General features: G+C 35.3%; 4 protein-coding genes across 4 annotated transcripts in view; 1 reads left to right on the top strand and 3 right to left on the bottom strand.

Annotated features, from left to right (window-relative positions):
• The window catches only part of HELRODRAFT_171989 (hypothetical protein), a gene marked incomplete at both ends in the record, with an annotated part of 15,140 nt that extends 4,039 nt beyond the window's left edge, over positions 1-11,101 (bottom strand). The window contains 20 exons of the mRNA XM_009018667.1: positions 867-1,023; positions 1,174-1,321; positions 2,529-2,676; positions 3,055-3,426; positions 3,806-3,887; positions 4,189-4,313; positions 4,528-4,594; positions 4,894-5,259; positions 5,966-6,062; positions 6,670-6,825; positions 7,031-7,158; positions 7,426-7,766; positions 7,877-7,974; positions 8,364-8,466; positions 8,859-9,088; positions 9,236-9,366; positions 9,475-9,563; positions 9,832-9,936; positions 10,455-10,502; positions 10,925-11,101. Coding sequence (XP_009016915.1) covers positions 867-1,023; positions 1,174-1,321; positions 2,529-2,676; positions 3,055-3,426; positions 3,806-3,887; positions 4,189-4,313; positions 4,528-4,594; positions 4,894-5,259; positions 5,966-6,062; positions 6,670-6,825; positions 7,031-7,158; positions 7,426-7,766; positions 7,877-7,974; positions 8,364-8,466; positions 8,859-9,088; positions 9,236-9,366; positions 9,475-9,563; positions 9,832-9,936; positions 10,455-10,502; positions 10,925-11,101 — 3,168 coding nt within the window. The remainder of the gene's footprint in view (positions 1-866; positions 1,024-1,173; positions 1,322-2,528; positions 2,677-3,054; positions 3,427-3,805; positions 3,888-4,188; positions 4,314-4,527; positions 4,595-4,893; positions 5,260-5,965; positions 6,063-6,669; positions 6,826-7,030; positions 7,159-7,425; positions 7,767-7,876; positions 7,975-8,363; positions 8,467-8,858; positions 9,089-9,235; positions 9,367-9,474; positions 9,564-9,831; positions 9,937-10,454; positions 10,503-10,924) is intronic.
• A 221-nt stretch (positions 11,102-11,322) lies between these two features.
• Positions 11,323-16,375, bottom strand: HELRODRAFT_171988 (hypothetical protein; the record flags this gene model as incomplete). Its single annotated transcript, XM_009018666.1, has 15 exons — positions 11,323-11,531; positions 11,753-11,999; positions 12,118-12,240; positions 12,529-12,708; positions 13,099-13,186; positions 13,335-13,403; positions 13,670-13,743; positions 13,917-14,099; positions 14,208-14,300; positions 14,378-14,569; positions 14,797-14,934; positions 15,284-15,309; positions 15,451-15,739; positions 15,879-16,276; positions 16,354-16,375. The coding sequence occupies 15 exons, from the start codon at positions 16,373-16,375 to the stop codon at positions 11,323-11,325; spliced, it is 2,331 nt and encodes a 776-aa protein (XP_009016914.1).
• Positions 16,376-16,629: 254 nt separating this feature from the next.
• On the top strand, positions 16,630-18,909 carry HELRODRAFT_185539 (hypothetical protein). Its single transcript, XM_009018665.1, has one exon. The coding sequence runs from the start codon at positions 16,748-16,750 to the stop codon at positions 18,428-18,430; it is 1,683 nt and encodes a 560-aa protein (XP_009016913.1). The 5' UTR covers positions 16,630-16,747; the 3' UTR covers positions 18,431-18,909.
• Positions 18,910-19,822: 913 nt separating this feature from the next.
• The window catches only part of HELRODRAFT_171986 (hypothetical protein), a gene marked incomplete at both ends in the record, with an annotated part of 4,787 nt that continues 4,617 nt past the window's right edge, over positions 19,823-19,992 (bottom strand). The window contains one exon of the mRNA XM_009018664.1: positions 19,823-19,978. Coding sequence (XP_009016912.1) covers positions 19,823-19,978 — 156 coding nt within the window. The remainder of the gene's footprint in view (positions 19,979-19,992) is intronic.

Here is a 19,992-nt window from a genome sequence, read left to right as displayed (position 1 = left end):
TATTTAATTATCATATATATTATATATATATATATATATATATATATGGGTAATAGAATGTTGTAAAAAAAAATATATATATATATATATATATATATATATATATACATGCATACATACATATATATATATATACAAGAAAAAAAGAGAGAGAGAGAAAGAGGGAGAGAGAGAGAAAGAGAGAAAATGAGAGAGAACAAGCAGATTGTATAATGGCTCCTTGTCTAGTTGTTGCATATATGATAATAAATTAATGGCAATAACCAAAAATATAATAAAATTAGTTAATAATTATTATATAGTTATAATTATTTTTAAAAATAAAAAATATTGAAATTAAAAAAAAATTTTAACTGGGAATTTTTTTCAAAAACCAGCCTGCATTTCTGTGTTTTTCGTCTGCTCGGCTATAACCAGCCCTTGCTGGCAGTATATATGGGGGCTTTCGAGCATGTTATAGATTTGTTGTTGTTGTTGTTGTTGTGGTTGTTGTTGTGGTTGTTGTTGTGGTTGTTGTTGCGGTTGTTGGTGTTGTTGTTGCAATAAAGAAACTGTTTTTTTTTTAGAAATTTGAATTATTTCAATCAAACTTTTCATACTTATCATCATTACAACCATCATTATCATCTTTCCTATCATCGTCGTCGTCTTTATCATCGTCATTATTGAAAATACAAAACTGTAGACAACAAAGTAATCGCGATCAACATCATCATCATCAACATCGTCACCATTATTAGCAATAGCCATCATCATCATCGTCGTCATCATCATCAACATCATCATCATCATCAACATCAACAACATCATCATCGTCATCGTCGTCATCATCATAACTCACCGTCCAATGATGTGCAAGTTCGAACTTCCTGTATCAGGCAGTCGACCAATAAGGTGAGACTTTTCAGCCAGAATCTACCATTTAAATATTCCACGTCATCGTCGTCATCAGCATCAACATGTTTCGAATTGTTGTTGATGTCATTACTGGCCTTGCGTGTTGTTCTCAAGCAAGATGCTCTCCTGAATATTGCATGAATGAATGAATCGGTGAATGAACGAATGAACGAATAATGTCACCTTTATCATCGCCATCATCATCATCATCACCATCTCCATCATCATCGTCGTCGTCGTCACCATCATCATCATTACCATCTTCATCGTACTCACAATTTCTCCTTGACCTTCAGCATCACCTGCACCAAGATGAGGGCAGCCAATCGGCTTTCTTGTTTTTTCATGAACAAGAGGGCGAGGCCGAATTTGGCTTTGATGTAGTTTTTAAATTGGGAAGATGATTGGGGACGTAATTGTTGCTCTGTATATGACAAAATGTGTCAAATGTTTATGAATCGATTTATGAATGAAATTACTGGTGACCCAACCAATCAATCGACCAACTAATCAACCAACCAACCAACCAACCAACCAACCAACCAACCAAAACTCTTATTTTCCACATCCAACAAGAGCGTTTCGGCTTTATTCAATAAGGCGATCTTTAAATCAGCTGATGATTTTTCTGACGTTGCCGCTGTTGTGGTAGCTGCTGCTGCTGTTGTAGCTGCTGCTGCTGTTGTAGCTGCTGCTGCTTTTGCTTGCTTTAGTTCAGTTTTCTTTTCACTGGCTACTGATTCTGTTTGTAATAATAATCCTTTCTGAAAAAATTTTCTGAAAAAATTTATTAGCGAGCAGAAATAAAGATAACCATGGCGACAAAATAACAATAAACTTATAATACTACTTACTACTACTACTACTTACTACTACTACTACTACTATTACTACTACTACTACGACTTACTACAACAACTACTACTACTACTACTTACTACAACTACTACTACTTACTACTACAACAACAACTACTACTACTACTACTTACTACAACTACTACTACTACTACTACTATTACTACTACTGCTGCTGCCTGCTGCTGCTGCTACTACTATTTTTGCTGCTGTAGCTGCTGCTGCTGCTAATAATAATAATAATAATAATAATAATAATAATAATAATAATAATAATAATTGTACAACTGCAATATCGCCACCACCAACAACAAAATAAATCAACAGACTTTTTTTGTCAACGACGCACAGCCCTTCGCTCGCCTGGCCGAAATGTACCAAACTGCGTTAGGGATAAATTTGTCTTTCTGGTAACATCACAAACACTACAATGATAACAACAACAAATAATAACAACAAATAATAATAATAACAACAATCACAATAATAGTAATAATAATAATAACAATAATAATAATAGTAATGATGAAATTAAGGACGATTTAGAAATAGTTTTTTCCCAGCAACTCAACAACAGCTTTTAATTAGAACAACCACCTAGTAAACGAGTGAATGAATAATAAATGAATGAATGAATGAACGAATGAATGAACGAACGAACGAACGAATGAATGAATGAGGGATAGAATAAACAATTAAATAATTGAATGAACGAACAAACACACACACACACACACACAAATTACTTAATATCATCATCCTCATTATTATAACGGGGGACTCCATATTGAATGTACGACGCCAGATGCAGGAACAAATGAGATTTCAACAAATCCAGCACACCAGTCATGAGCCTGGTTTGTTCATCTGACGACAGTAACAAAGGCGGGAGTTGTTTGCACTGCATGAGATGTTGCAGGCACTGTTGTTGTTGTTGATGTTGTTGATGTTGTTTTTGTTGTTGATGATCTGATGATAATACTCAAGTTATGAAGATGTTTATACAATGGGGCTGGTTGTCATTAATGTTATCTATGATGTAATATGATGTTGTTGTTGTTGTTGTTGATGTTATTGTTGTTGTTGATTTTTTTGTTGTTGTTCTTGGTGATCTGATGATAATACTCCAGTTATGAAGATGTATATACAATGAGGCTGGTTGTCATTAATGTTATCTATGATGCAATATGTTGTTGTTGTTGTTATTGTTAATGTTGGCGCCGATGATGTCATCATAATAATAACAACACTAAGGACAACAAAGATGAATTCTCATCACGTGATTCAACCACAAACCAACCTGGACGTTGACGTCATCGGTCAAATATTTGCTACCATCAAATGTAAACGTCACGGAAGAATTCGATGTTCTGGTAATATTCTTTAGAGCATCCTTACTTCCGGCAAAATTCCCGCTACGTTGGATTTTATAATTCGCGTTAAAATTATCATTTTCACAATCACTTCTTTCTGTTCCAACATTACCGCCCCCACATGCATCTGCAAAACAGCCCATCCCTTCAAATTCCGGATCCGGATCGCAATTTCCGTCAAATGGGAGATTAATATACGATTTCACTAGTAACAAAGACACTAAATAGTGAAATGCTTCCGGGATGAAATTCATGTTGACGAGTTGTTGAATTCTGTTGATGACGTTGTTGAACGTGGTCTGACTGCAATGATTTGTATGGTTAGCGAGGTAATGCTGAAGGCTGTAAAGAGGAAGGACCTGTATGTGTGTATATGTATGTACGCATATATGTATATGTATGTGTGTGTGTGTTTATTTGTATTTATGTGTTTGTATGTATGTATGTATGTATGTATGTATGTATGTATGTATGTATGTATGTATGTATGTATGTATATATGTATGTGTGTGTATGTATGTGTATATATATATGAATGTATGTATGTATGTATATGTGTATTTGTATGTGTGTGTATGTATGTATGAATGTATGTATGTATGTATGTATATGTGTATTTGTATGAGTGTGTTTGTAAGTATGTGTCTCCAGGCATGTTTACATGAAAGAATGAGTGACCTGGCGATAGTGATGCGAGGCGTTTAAAGTCCTCGTAAGGTAGGAGACGTTCCTCGTCATGCGTCTCAGATCACAGAAAAATCTACAGTCGGATTGATAGAAAAAAGTGGATACAAATTTCAAAATGGTTCACCGAGTTAGCTCAGTCGGTAGGAGTGCCATGTCTAGCTTTGCTATTACGCGGTAGCATGGTTCGAATACAGCCTGTCCGAAAAACTCATTATACCATTATATGCGTACAAAAATATCTAAAATAACGACATTAATTTTGGCCAAAAACGTCATTAATAAAAAAAAATAATAACAACAATGTCACATGACAAACACAAACAAAAACAATAACACCACGTGACATTTTCACAACTATACAAATATGACATCACCCATCACTGAAAAGGGATGCTCCGGGAATGACGTAGATGTTTTTGTTGTTTACATTTTGACACAAATCATATAGCGCATAATCGATATCTTTTATTGGGTTTAGTAGGGAGGCTCTCAGCAAAGCCTTCGTGTGTTTGTGTTGTCGTTGTTCGTGTGTTTGTGTTGTTGTTGCTGTTTGTTTGTGTTGCTGTTTGTTTGTGTCGTTGTTGCTGTTTGTTTGTGTTGCTGTTGTTTGTTCGTTCGTTTGTTAGTAATAATAATAACGATAAATCACTAAATGTCATTATATAAATAAATAAAACAATTATATAAAAACTCTAAAATTCAACCAACATTACCTTGTAGAGGTGACAAGCCAACAGGCAGCATCTAACTTGCATGTCAGCATCTTGGCGATATATATACCTGGTCGAAAAAATGAAATACTACTACTACTACTACCACTACTACTACTACAATAACAACTACTACTACTACTATTACTACTGCTGCCGCTGCTGCTACTACTAATTCTACTACTATTAACAATGATAACAATATCAGCAACTAAAACGCTTGTTTGTATGCAAATGCAGGCAAATCCATACAGCCATCCCACTCAATGTATATGATAAGCGGGGATCATTATGCATTCGAAACCCGCCACTGCAACACCAGTGCCAAGATCTTTAACCATTGGGCCAGAAAATTTTGTGTATGCTCACCTCGCTAGGTTAGTCACAGCACTAGCGGCAATGATAGATCTCCAGGGACCACATCTGTCAAGAATGTACGTGCCTACATCAAGATCTATGTAGTATATTGAGTTGTTGTTGTTGTTGTTGGGAGTGGTAGTTGTGTTGTTGTTTGAAATGTTTATATCGTTGTTGCTACTGTTGTCTACTTTGTTGTCTGCAAACGTGGCATAATCGTAGTTGCTGTTGTTGCTGCTGCTGCTGTTGTTATTGTTGTCAGAACATTGTTGATCAACATTACGAATGCTTTTCAACAAACATTCTTCCCAATTACTGATGACATCTTTCAAGCCAAGTGCTCTGTCCACACATTCTGACCAAATCTTTTGAGCTCTCCTATTACGGAGGAAAATGTTTATTTATTTCTTTGTTATCTCCATCGTCGTCTTCATTATCATTTTCATCTTTATCTTCATCGTCGTCGTCATCACTTTTATCAGCAACATTATTATCTTCATCATCTTCAGTCAGAATTTCATTGCATAACCGATTGGCCAGTTAATCAATCAATCAACCAACCAACCAACCAATCATCCAATCAGTACACTAACTAAATCACCACGAACTAACCAATCAATCAATCAATCAATCAATCAATCAATCAATCAATCAATCAATCAATCAATCAATCAATCAATCAATCAATCAATCAATCAATCAATCAATCAATCAATCAATCAATCAATCAATCAATCAATCAATCAATCAATCAATCAATCAATCAATCAATCAATCAATCAATCAATCAATCAATCAATCAATCAATCAATCAATCAATCAATCAATCAATCAATCAATCAATCAATCAATCAATCAATCAATCAATCAATCAATCAATCAATCAATCAATCAATCAATCAATCAATCAATCAATCAATCAATCAATCAATCAATCAATCAATCAATCAATCAACCAACCAACCAACCAACCAACCAACCAACCAACCAATCGATCAACCAACCAACCAACCAATCAATCAATCAACCAACCAACCAACCAATCAATCAATCAATCAATCAATCAGTTAATCCATCAACAAACTTCTTATTTTTGGCATGGAAATTCCAGTCAGCACATTCCAACCATAATAAACTTGACAACGCGCTGTCACACCATTCCGAATCTTTTTCAAATACCTCTGAAAATTTTAATTAAATAAAATGATTCAATTAATTTCACAATTATTATCATTACAATCATTAAATTATTATTATTATTTCTATAATAAAATTAAATATAATTTTTTTATAATAATTTCAAAAAATTACGTATTGAGTGATTGTAAGCTTGCAGTACGACATTCAATTTATTCGTCGTCATGATTGACAAGTGAAAGGGCGGAGTTACGAGGTACGTTCGGACATCATTATCATCGAATGGGTGGGGCTTAATTTCATTGGAGACCGGTGATTGAATGTTATCTGTATGATCGTCCAAAATTTTAATTACGATAAATTTGATTTTTTCACAGTTTTGAAAAATTTGCCAAAAATTTGTTTAAGACTTTTCAACCTATTGCAAATCAAAGTATTAAACGAATCAATAAAATATATACAATGCAGTGATCAACCATCCAATCATAAATCACTAAACATTCAATCAACCAAATCCGCAATCAAAGTCAATAAACCAGCCAATCAATCACAACTTAGCCAATTATGAACAACCAGCCGGCCATTCCACCAATTAAAAAAAATTCTCAATTTCAAATGGACCAATCAAAGATCGGAAACAAAACTACGAACCAATGATGAGGTTGTACATATAAGATGAAGCGAGTTTTCTGGCATGATTGAAGAATTTGATTGGTTGAGGGAGGAGATGGCTGATGTAACGTGAAAATTCCTCAATTGTGCATTCAACGTCAATTGGAACAGATGACAGCTGCAATGATCTGTATTCTAATTGAATGTTTTGTTTGTTTGTGTGTGTGTGTGTGTGTGTATGTTCGTCTTGCTTGCATGTTGTATGAAATCACACACGCACACACACATACATACACGCACACACACATACAAACACACACAAAACCTGAAATCTTGTTCGGGTAGCAATGGACTCGAAGTTGCAGATTGACGTAATGTGCGCAGGTAACGACTGGACTACCAATTTGAACTTTGACCGCTTCCCACTGCGGCTGGCAGTACCCGACACCCCCAAAACTTTCGATTCTTTTGATTAGTCGGGCCTGGGCGTGCACCGCTAGGGGGCCGATGACGTCACTGTAGCGATGGCTGGAGGGGGGTGGGAAAAAGTATTGCGGTAAAAAAATAATTAAATAATTTCAAAATATGCGAGCGATTAGGCAACAGACTTGATTAATGTACGATCTATTTCATGTTGAAATAAGAGAGTGTCCACACGATGAGCACCAAGATTTTCGAGATGTTAAAAATAATTCAAATATTCACAACTAAGTAAACGCTAAACAAAACTCATCAGAGTGAAAAAAAACAACAAAACTTCAGAAACGAAACTACAGAAACAGGAAAATTTCCAACTTGGTAAAAAAGTTGAAACGCAGAGCGAGGTCTACAAGTTCTTCCCAAGCCTCTACCTGGCACATCACTTGCAGGGCCATCATACAGCACTGCACCAAAAACCGACCGTTAATTACCGACGTATCGTCAAACGGATAGTTGAGTAGGGATCGCACATCCATATTATTTTGCACATCTCTCTCTTTTTGACCGTCCCTTTCTTTCTGCACGTCAGCTTTATATCGCCCATCTCTTTTACTTCGCACATCCCTATCGTTTGACACATCCCTATTATAATGGCCGTCGTTGTTGTTACACGTCGTCAAGGCGTCTAGCCAATGGTAAAGAGGGCTTGAGCAATTCTAAAAATAGAAATAATAATAACAACAACAACAATAATAATAATAATAACAATAATAATAACAAAATATACAATTACAATGAAAATTTGAAAAAATATTAAAAGTTAGACTTCGTTTTTTAGAAGTATTTTGATCATGTCCAGGAGTAGATCAGCCGCATGATACATGGGCCTGTGTACCAGACATAATATCCTATTGGCTGATACATCTTGATTATGATCACGTGATAATGTGATGATGAGAATGACGAGGGAGTGTTGATGACGAGGGAGTGTTCAAGAAAAAAACATATAAAAGTATCTAAACGTTTATTTATGTACGTACGTGTGTGTTATTGTATGTATTAGTGTATTTTTGAATGTATATGATTATCAATACATGTATGTATGTATGTATGTATGTATGTATGTATGCATGCATGTATGTATGTATGTATGTATGTATGTATGTATGTATGTATGTATGTATGTATGCATGCATGCATGCATGTATGTATGTATGTATGTATGTATGTATGTATGTATGTATGTATGTATGTATGTATGTATGTATGTATGTATGTATGTTTGTTTGTTTGTATAAGATAAGAACATAAACTTTCATTAACGGAAGCAGCATCTGTGAGATAGGACACCACGTTGTAGAGGTGGATGCTGGAGTTTTGAAGCTGTGTCCATTCGTGGCACCTATGGGCAAGAGTCTGTGTTTGTTTGTTTTTGTTTGTTTTTGTTTGTTTTTGTTTGGCATTGTTTGTTTGTTTGCTTGTTTGTTTGCTTGTTTGTTTGTTTGTTTGTTTGTTGATGACGATGGCGTGGTGGTGATGATGGTTAGAGAGAAAAAACGAAAAAGAAAGAAATGAAGAGGGAAAGAGAGAAAGAGAAAAGAAAGTTTGTTTGTTTGTTTGTTTGCTGGGATTTGTTTATTTGCGTTTGCATTTTTCTTGTTTAATTCCAATACAACAATAACATCAGCAACAGCAATAACAACAACATCAACAACATCAATAACAACAACAACATCAACAACGATGACAACAACAACAACATCAACAACGACAACAACAACAACAACAACAACGACAACAACACTAACAATAGATCTAACAAAGTATTGCAAGCATCGTCTGATCATATTTCCAAGTGAGACAGCCGGATCACCACCACCACCATCATCATCATCGCGACCATTACCATCTTTATCATCACCACTATCATCACTTTTAACTGATCTAGCGCTTTTGTTACTTTTTAATGATTTCTTTGTTTTTTGATGTCTTTGCTGTTGTTGTTGTTTTGGTTTTTGGCGCGCTGTTAAATTTTCTCCTGAAGTTTATTGGAATATTAAATACAACTTATAAAAAAAGATACACAAAACAAGGAAACAAACAAACACATACAAGGAAACAAACAAATACATACGAAGAAATAAAGAAATACATAAAAAAAACAAAACAGAAAACAGCAACAAACCACTACACGGAGATTTAATTTGATCACGTGACGACGAATCCGGAAATGTCGATGTAGTCACAAAATTGAGTGGCGGGAAGATGACGGAAGAATGGTGTAATGTACAATGGTCTTTATACATGTGTAACTTGCTGATAATGATGTCGTAGATGATGATGATGATGATATTGATAGTGATGATGATGATAATGATAGTGGTGATGATGAAAATGATGATAATAAACGCAGATAAAAATAACTTGAGTTGGCGATAATCGAGTTCTTTTATGTTAAGTTTTGTTTTGTCGACTATGACGTTGAAACTTGAAAGCCCTTGGATCATATTCATCTGTTGTTGTTGTTGTTGTTGTTGATGTTTTCAATGTTGATGTTGTTGATGTTGATGATGTTTTCCTTGTTGTTGTTGTTGTTGTTGATGATGTTTTCATTGTTGATGTTGTTGTTGTTGTTGTTTTCATTGTTGTTGTTGATATTTTCATTGTTGAAAAAACAACAACAAAATTAACAACAACTACACCACCACCACCAACAACAACACCATCAACACCAACAACAACAACAACATCAACAACAACAACATCAATAACAACACTAACGACACTTCTCAGTTTCATCTGTCGTAGCATTCCCTCCCTATACTTCCTCCTCCTCTTCACATCTTTGTAGAGTGGCACGAATTTCGAAGACAAAACATCAGCAAGCTATTAAATAATAACAATAATAACAAATATAATAATAATAATAATAACAAATAATAATAATAACAAATAATTAATCCATAATAACAATGAAATGAATTCATTTCAAATCCATTTACCGATTATTTTTGCTCTAGAAAATAACATTATTGCGCTATACAAATGAAACATTATTATTATTATTATTACCATTATTATTATTATAATAATAATAATAACACGATTTAAACGTAATTTAATGCTGATTCTATTTCTCTTTGTGCCCATTTAAAATGTATGGCGAGCATCGTAGATTTATCTATAAAACTTACATTATAAGTTTTATTACTTTAACTTTATAACAATTACAGTGTATGTTTTAAAAATAAAATAAAAGTTTGTTCTCATTATTATTATTATTATAATTTATTATTATTATAATTTATTATTATTATTATAATTTATTATTATTATTATAATTTATTATTATTATTATTATTGTTGTTGTTCTTGTTATTACGAAAGGTGATAGCAACAAAGACCTTCTTCAATTTATCCTTCGACATTGCCTCGTTCAGTAGTAGGCTATCCTGGAATAATTTGACGGATGAGTGGTATGGTAGGAAGAAAGTTAATAATAATAATAATAATAATATAATTAATATTAATAATAATTATAATAATAATAATGATGATGATAATAATGATAAGTGTATATAAATTATCGTGTTGAACGAAAAAAAGATGGAGAGATGAAATGATTTTTACTTACTTTCAGACGGGGAACGACTATTTTGTCTTTCTTTTTCATGTTTGCCATGCTCGGCTAATGAATGAATGAATGAATGAATGGATGGATGGATGGATGGATGAATGAATGGATGAATGATTGGACGGATGAATGATTGAATTAATAAATAAATGGATGGAAGAATGGATAGATGAATGAATAAATTATAATTAATTCATAAATTAATTGATTAAATTATTGTAGGAAAACAAATCCACCAACATCCGGTGGACAGTAGATTACACCCCCGCCCTCATTACCCTCTTCACCATCTTTCATCACCATTATGACGTCATCGTTATCAAAGTCATGATTTGAGTTAGGATCTTTTTTATTTTTAGCCTTTAAGGAAGCGTTTGATTTAAGTGCTCTCAATGGTTTCTTTTTTGGACTGGCCATGTTATCCATCTGATGAGTGGCTGGCTTTCTTAGGCTTTTTTTAAATGAATGAATGAATGAATGAACGAACGAACGAACGAATGAATGAATGAATGAATGAATGAATGAACGAATGAACGGATAGATTGTTAGATATATGGATGGAATGACTTTGAATGGATAATAGAATGAATAAAAAGGTAAATGGCATAATTTAAAAGCATGTTGAGCAATTGAAAACCTTACTTAACAAAAAGCGAATTCGCTTCATTCATCCACTGTGCAAGTAATTCATTCTCTCTTTCTTTCAGAGCTTTCATTCCGACTGTGGTTATCAAAAATTCCAGAAATTTCTGCGGGTGTTTCGGTTTCAGTTTCGTTATCTCTTGGTAGGTCTCTTTAGATGACAGTTTTGATATTGTAGCTAGGATAACGCTGGGTTTTTCCACGTCTGCTTTTGTTTATGGTGTTGTGTGTGTTGTTTTTTATGTAGTTGTTCGTGGTTTTTGTGGGTTTTTTTGTTGTTGAATATTCTGTTGTCGTTGTCACCCAACAATATCTTTTAAACAGCCAGCCAGCCAACCAATCAGCCAACCGACCATCCACTCAACTAATAAGCAAATCATGTAAACGTTCAAAGCACGCAATTACAAAACAACAAAAACCACTAACCCTCAGCCAATACTTTGTTCAACTTTGTACTCTTAACGGTCTTAACCGAACTATTATTCTCATTATTCACACTACAATTGATTTTCAATTTCTTATAATTATATTTAACATCATCATCATCGTTATCATCCGCATCGTTGACGTCATCATCATCGTCATCGGGAGGAGTATAATCACGTGACAACAATTCTTCCGGCAGTTTTATAAAGTGAGAGGCTGCATCTAGATCATTGATGCTTCGGTGGATCTGAAAAGATGATGAACAAATACAGAAAGAAAGAGAGAGAGAGAGAGAGAGAGAGAGAGAGAGAGAGAGAGAGAGAGAGAGAGAACAACATTAAAACAAATAAAAATTAATTACAAACTTTAGCCAAGTAGAAAGATAAACAGGAAATCATATGACCAAATATTTGGGCCGTATGGGCACCCCAATGGCACCTTGTGGTACTTGGGATCTTGGTCAGTGATGACATACAACTTTTCATGAGCTGTTGTTTGTTTGTTTGTTTGTGTGAGTGTGTGAGCGTGTGTATATGTATGTTTGTATGTATGTATGTATGTATGTATGTCAACTAAAGCAAACATTAGGTGTGTGAATGTGTGTATGTGTGTGTGTGTGTATGTATATTTATGTGTGTGTAAGTGTGTGCGTGTATGTGTGTGAGTGTGTGCGTATGTGTGTGTGAGTGTGTGAGTGTGTATGTGGGTGTGAGTGTGTGAGTGTGTATGTGTGTGTGAGTGTGTATGTGTGCGTGTATGCAAGGAAATAAACTAACGCAGACAACAGGCCTAGTGAAGAGGCCATAGAACAAAAAATACTTCAGCACATTGTAACACTCGACGACAGACTGCAAGCGACACTTTGATTTATCTATGTTGACGTTGTGGCTGCTGTGGACGCTTTTCGACAGCTCCATCATCGCCAACGTCTGCTCGCATAACTCCAATTTCTGTATCTTTGGTTTTTGTTGGGAATAAATAGATAGACCAGAAAGAAAGAAAGAGACAAATAAAGAAAGAGAGAGAAAGAAAGGAGAGAGGAGAGAGAGAGAAAGCAAGAGAAAGAGAAAAAGCAAGAGAGAAAAAAGAGAGAAAGAGAGAGAGAGAAAAGATGACAACGATGACGACGTATTGAAGATAGTAGAGACTTACTAATACTTTCCGATTAGGCATTTGTTCAGTCAGTTTGTCTCTATTCAGTCCCAGTAGCATCTTTCAAAATTTCACGAAATAAATAAATAAATAAATGAATAAACAAATGAATGATTAAACAAATAGACAAATAAATACACGTATAAATGAATAATTTATTTTTTATTTTCTTGCCATTTTCACTCAGTACCTACTTTGGAGCCGTGGAAGGCAGCAAGCATGCAGTACAACAGCATCTTCTTCAGTTCTGGACTACTTTCAGCCAGCAAACTTTTATTTAACCTGACAGAATAATAATAATATTAATAAATCAATAATAATAATAAAAAAATATATGCGTGGTCTTGTGTGTGCGCGTGCGTGTCTGTCTGTGCGTGAGAGAATGAATGACCTTTGAACTTTAACCTTCGATAAATCAATAACAACCTACCTGCTCTTGGACAGATGGTACTGTTCTTCTTTGTTTATGTCGACTGAAGAACCGGCATCAGACGGATGTCTTATAAATAACAATAATAATAATAACAACAACAATAGACAAAATAATAATAAAGAGATAATAATGATGATAATAATAATAATGATAATAACAAGAAGAAGAAAAAGAAGAAGAAAAGAAGAAGAAGAAGAAGAAGAAGAAGAACGAAATGATATGAAGAGGACGACAATGATTATGATGATGATAGTGATAGTGATGATGATGATGAAGGCGATGATGATGATGATGATGATGAAAATGATGATGATGAAGACGACGATAATCACCTCAATACAAAATGTCTCCACAAATGTTGGCCGGATTGCATTAAAGTCGGATAGCATTGGAGATCGTACGAGGCCTGGAGGTGAATGAATGAATGAATGAATGAACGAACGAACGAACGAACGAACGAATGAATAAATGAATAAATGAAAGATAAATGAAAGATAATATTTCATTGTACAGATGAACGTATAAACAGATATATTGATATATAAATCAAAAAACAAATTTCAGTTATTATTCACAAACTTTGCACAAAAGCGTCCAACCAATCAATGTCGATAGCGGATATGAAGCTACAATATGATTGGTCGGTTTTGATATTTTCCCACCAATCAGCTCTCCCGCATTATTGTAAGCACCGATGGCAAAAGAATACTTTTCACCGGCAACCAATCCTGTAACTCGTAGCAGCGGAAACAAAGCTGAAACCTATGAATGAATGATTTTTCCAAATTTTTAGCTTGGCTATTTTATAAAAATATGAAAAAATCAAATTAACAAAAATAAATAAGACAGTAAATACAAAAAATGTCTAACGGGGATACCACAGCCTTCGATCTTGTCATCAATAATACCGGCGGATTTCTTTATAGATGTCACTAAACATCCGAACAGTTTGTAGTACGCCACCTGTAAATGACGTCATCGTTGCGTTTCTTTAACATTTGCGTCAACATAGCGAAAAAATATTTCCGGAAAATTTCGACCTGGACTCCCCCAGCAGGGCAGAACATTCCAGGCCTAAAACACATGACGTCATCAGTCCTGTGCACGAGAATTGGTGGATCCGGGACGGTACCACTTATTTGTTGGGGGGTGTTCAGGATGTGACTGAAGCTAGAGAAACTGTATAGTTTTGTTTCTTCTGATGTGTGCTGCTGCAGTAATGTGGAGGATTTCTGAAGGGATTTTTTGTCCACAAACTTCAACAACAAAAACATCAGCAACTACTACTACTACTGCTACTATCACTACTACTACTACTACTACTACTACTACTACTACTACTACTACTATTACTACTACTACTACTACTTCTACTACTACTACTACTACTACTACTACTACTACTACTACTACTACTACTACCACTGCTGCTGCTGAAGCTGCTACTACTACTACAAACTTGCAACAAATTTAAACGTTGGCAGGACATATCAGCGTCGACAAACGACATCAGTGTAGCCTTAATGGAGCACTCCAAAGCCAGTAACAATTTATTACGTGTAGTTGTGGCTGCTGCTGCATCATTAGCAACATCACCCTAAAAATTATAGTTAATAAAATAATTACAATTATCTTTATTTACTTTTTTCATTTTTGTCATGATTTCTATTATTTTCATTTATTTGTTTTGCAAGTTTAGAAAGAGAGGAAAAGAGAGAGAAAGAAGGAGAGAAAGAGAGTGAGAGAGAGAGAGAGAGAGAGAGAGAGTGAGATAGCACAATTGAATTTTCAAAAATTGCGCTCTATAAATGCAAATTAATTGGTCAACTGATTGGTTGATTGATTGATTAAAATATTAAATACGAAATCTAGGAGAAGACTATAAAGACCAGTAAATTATAGAATCTATAATATAGATAGTTGTTTTAATACAATAATAAACTGACCTTTGGCAGTTTTTTTGTTTTGCAGGCTGTAAAATGAAAAAAAACCAAAATAATAATAATAATAATAAAAAGAAGAAGAATCCTAATAAAAGTAGTCACAGTAGTAGCAGCAACAACATAAACAACTACTACAACAATAATAAAGGTAATAATAACAATAAACTAACTGTTGTCTGGATCGGAGAAATGTGAGTACTTCAAATGAACTCTTATTTGATGCCATCGGACGATCGTATGCAGGTCCCTTAGATGCACCATCAACGAATGGATGACGTTGTTAACTTGAGTGACGTCACTTTTTGTCGAACATCTATCCGGATTGATGATTTTTAAGCTGCTGCTGCTGTTGTTGTCGCTTGTTGTTGTTGTCGTTTGGTTTGCTCGCCTCTCAGGAAGATTTTTATATTTTTTTTGATGGTCAGTCTCGTTTTGTTGGAATTTACGTGGGTATAAATCCTTTGATGGTGACGAATGTTGTAAATGTTAAAGTGGTGAAATTATTAACAACTCTGTTATAACCTTCATTATTATTATTATTGTTATTATTATTTTTGTTTTTATTATTTTCCTTATGATTATAAAAACAATCGCCAACCTGGATCCAAGCCACATCAGCAACTAGATATCCATCTTCATACAAACACCTCTTTTTATTTTCTCCACCACCACAGCTGCCACAGCCACAACTACCACAGCCGACGCTATCGTTACCAGAACCTCTACTACAACTACCACAACTACAATTACTACAGCCACAACTACGACAACCACTTTCAGCTTTACTATCGTACCTGCAGTAGTAGCCAGAACAGTACCCACAGCTACCACAGCAACTGCTACCACCAAATGAACTACTACTACAGCAGTTACAGTGTTTGATGAAAGCATGCCTGGCCCGAGTTATTGCCCTTAGGGCCTCGTTGAAAATGTCCAACGAAATCGAAAGGTAGTCTTTGGAGTTTTTTGTCAGGTCATTAAAGTTGTGGACGATATCTTTTGGGTTTGAGTAAAATATTATTATTATTTATGTTATTTATACTACTTTATAAGTGTATTTTATGGCAATTAACTGAATTTGTATGATAAAATCATGTTTTAATGTAATGATAATGTAAAGTACTGTATGTGTTTAATGCTTTTCGATGAATTTCACTAAAATTATTGTTTATTACGCTACATCATCGATGGAAACTAAGATAATAGTTCAATATTGTCGTTTAGTTTCACAAATGAATTGCTAAGAGTCGAAACTATATTCAAAAAAGCATTATCTTCAAACCGTTGTTGCGAAGGGTTAATTTTTTATTTGCTCGATACGCACATCCCTGTTTAAAAATTAAGCGAGGACTAAACAAAATCATATGATAGGGTAAATCAGCTGTGCGAAGATCATTGTTTCTCAAAACTAATTTATCGCCTCATTTTAAATTTATTATTGTTTAAATAAAAAAATAATTTAAAAAAATGAACGTTTCAAAACTGAAAGTGTTACTCATTACGACACTCCTGATTGTTTGCGCCGTTGTCGTTCAAGTTCACGGAACTGTGGAGCTGTCAATCAGCTGGAACGAACGGCTGAACGCGTACGAATTGAAGAAAGGTTTGCACGAAGACGCCATCACACACGCCTCCTTCAAAAATTCAATCAACTCTACAGGATTCGCTTACTTGGAAATTCAGACGAACGAGAAAGTTTCTGACATCGAGCAGGCGTACACGGCCGGCCTCGCTGAAGGCCTGCTGACGAGTGATCTGATCAAGTTGCACTGGTACAACACCTTCCAAGACTACTGCAAAGCACCTCTGAATGAGTTTTGTGCTAAATTGCAAAATGCTATGGAAGCTAATTTCAATTGGATGGCAAATCAAATCTTTCTAGAAGCCAATTTGAATCCATTTTGGCACCAAGTAGAGTTGATCCTGGTGCAGTTACACGGTCTGATTGATGGTTACAAGTTCGAACAAAGACCCAGGGATACTCTGACCAAATTTGTTTTCAAGCCAGATGTAACAGGGTTGTTTATGTTGTTCCTCTCTGGTGACATTTCAGATCTGGAAGCAGTGTTGGGTGGTAATAAGTTCAATGTCTACAAACCATTTGATCATCTGTCTGGTCCAAACACATGCTCAGCCCTAATCAAACTCCTGCCAGGTAACAAGGATCTCCTGATATCCCAGACGACGTGGAGTAATTATGGAACGATGTTGAGAATACTAAAGAAGTATGATTTCGGTTACCACACAGTCACTGGAGGTCAGTTGGTGCCGGCGAAAGTGATTTCGTTCTCGTCTTACCCTGGTGTCCAGTTCTCTGTTGATGATTTTTATTTGCTCTCCTCAGGGTTGGTTGCACAAGAAACCACAATCGGTAATTCAAATGCCGACAGGTGGAAGTTAGTGAAACCAGAGAGTCTGTTGGAAGTGATCAGGAACATGGTGGCGAACAGGTTAGCAACTACTGGTGAGGAGTGGGCAGATTTGTTCGTCAGATACAACAGTGGTACCTACAACAATCAGTGGATGGTTCTTAACTACAAGTTGTTCACTCCTGGTGCTAAAGAAATCAAAGATGGTCTTCTGTATGTTGTTGAACAGATCCCAGGTCTGACTGTTGGTCAAGATGTTACGTTCGTTCTCAGGAACCAAACTTACTGGCCGAGTTATAACTCGCCATACTTCAAAGAAATTTTCAACGCCAGCGGTTGCCAAGAGAACGTGAAGAAATATGGAGATTGGTTTACTTATGAGAAAACACCGAGAGCTTTAATATTCAAAAGGGATCACTCGAAAGTTGTGGACATGAACTCGATGATGAGACTCATGCGCTACAACGACTTCACGCACGATCCTCTGTCAGCCTGCAACTGCACGCCTCCCTACAGCGCCGAAAACGCAATCGCGGCACGCTGCGATCTGAATCCAAAGGACGGCAAGTACCCCTTCGATGCCCTCGGTCACAGGGGTCACGGGGCCACCGACGTCAAAATAACTTCCTACTCCATGTTCAAGAATTTTCAGTTTCTGGCAGTAAGCGGGCCGACCAGGGATCAGGTGGCCCCCTTCCAATGGAGCAAGTCCGATCTGAAGGACACCATTCGACATGCTGGTCATCCGGATCTCTGGGTCTTCGATCCCGTCCAGTTTTAATGATGATGACGACGATGATGATGACGACGACGATGATGATGATGATGATGACGGCGATGACGGGTTGAATAATTTAATAACGATGATAATGAAAATGAGACGTTTTTACCAGCTATTGTATTTTCTTAAAAAGTTTTAACTTTCATCCAATTTAACATCATCTCATTGGTACATTGATATTTAGAAACGTATATATTGAAAAAGTATCGTGCGACTGTGTAATAAATTCATTCCAAAATTAAATCAAAATTACAACAGGATTGTTGCAATATTTACAATACGTTACCTTGGAATGACTACGTTGTCATTGTTATATTTCATTTCACTTACGTGACTGTTCAGTTATTTTATTTAAGAAAAGTTCATCTCCAGTTTCATTTTGTGAGTTTTATTGCTTTGATAGTTTAAACAAGAAATGAATGACAATCCCATAACTTCTGTTTAAACTTTTTTTTCTTCTACAAAATTGATAAAAAAAACTAACCTGACTGAAATGAGAGTTCGGGATAATAGCAAGAGAGACTCTCGTAACATAGGCCTAGCAGCGTCATCAGCTCGATCATCATCAGCGGTTGGTGGTCGTACATCTTCATAATCATCATTATCTCTTTCATCGTCATCATCGTTTCTAGCCACTTGCGGTGAAATAGTTTTTTATTTTATTATTTATATATATTGAAGGCGTTGTTTGTCTCTAAACGATGATGTCACAATGACGTCACAAAGGCAAAAAACATGTTACAAAAAATCGACCAATCAAAAGACAAATTTTAATGGGCCGACCGATCATCTGACCAAAAAACCGACCAATCAACTATAGATCAACTCCATCTGAACATCCATCCATCTACTCATCCAACCATCTAACAAATCAATCAACCAGCCAACAACCCGCCAACCTTAAATAGATTTGGATTATTTTCAATCAGCTTAATAATCCTATATACAACTCCTCTATAATGGTTAGCTGAATGGTGATAGCTAGATGGTTGTTTTCCAGATGGGTATAAAAACTTCAAGCACTTGAACCAAATTATGTTCAAAGAATCGATCAAAAGTTCCATATCTACGCTGCAGATATTTTTTATACCACTACTTACACAATTCATGTTGTCTGCCGTGTTATCTGACGGTCTTCCATCTGTTGGCTGTTGAATAATAAAATAATATTAATAATAAAATAATAATTTTTATTATAATTATAATTTTATTATTATTTTGTTACAAATTTTGTCGGCATTTCATGAAAACCTGGCCAGTGAGCTCAACGTATGATCTCAAAAAACTTGCAAATTCCCGAACATCGTCTTCAATACCTTCAATGATTCAAATGATGACGACGATGACGATGATAATGATAATAATAATTTAAAGAACGAATGATATAAAAATTCAAGTTAGTTCAATGTTCATTCGTCGCCTGCCTATGTACAGTCTGTCTTCTTTTTCAATGGTTCCTCTCAGTCCCTTTTTCATGGTCACCTTATCCACCATCTTCAAAATTTCTAACTCTAGTCTTTGCTTTTCATAGGCTGGATTGTTCAATGTCTGGTAAGGTTTAT

This window comes from Helobdella robusta (genome assembly GCF_000326865.2).
Source record: "Helobdella robusta unplaced genomic scaffold HELROscaffold_22, whole genome shotgun sequence".
NCBI lineage: Eukaryota > Metazoa > Annelida > Clitellata > Rhynchobdellida > Glossiphoniidae > Helobdella > Helobdella robusta.
The sequence above is the reverse complement of the archived record's forward strand: the minus strand, read 5'-3'. Positions and strand labels throughout refer to the sequence as shown.

Bases quoted from the DNA above. Each gene is read 5' to 3' on its own strand.
- HELRODRAFT_185539 (XM_009018665.1), top strand. From the start codon at position 16,748: ATGAACGTTTCAAAACTGAAAGTGTTACTCATTACGACACTCCTGATT.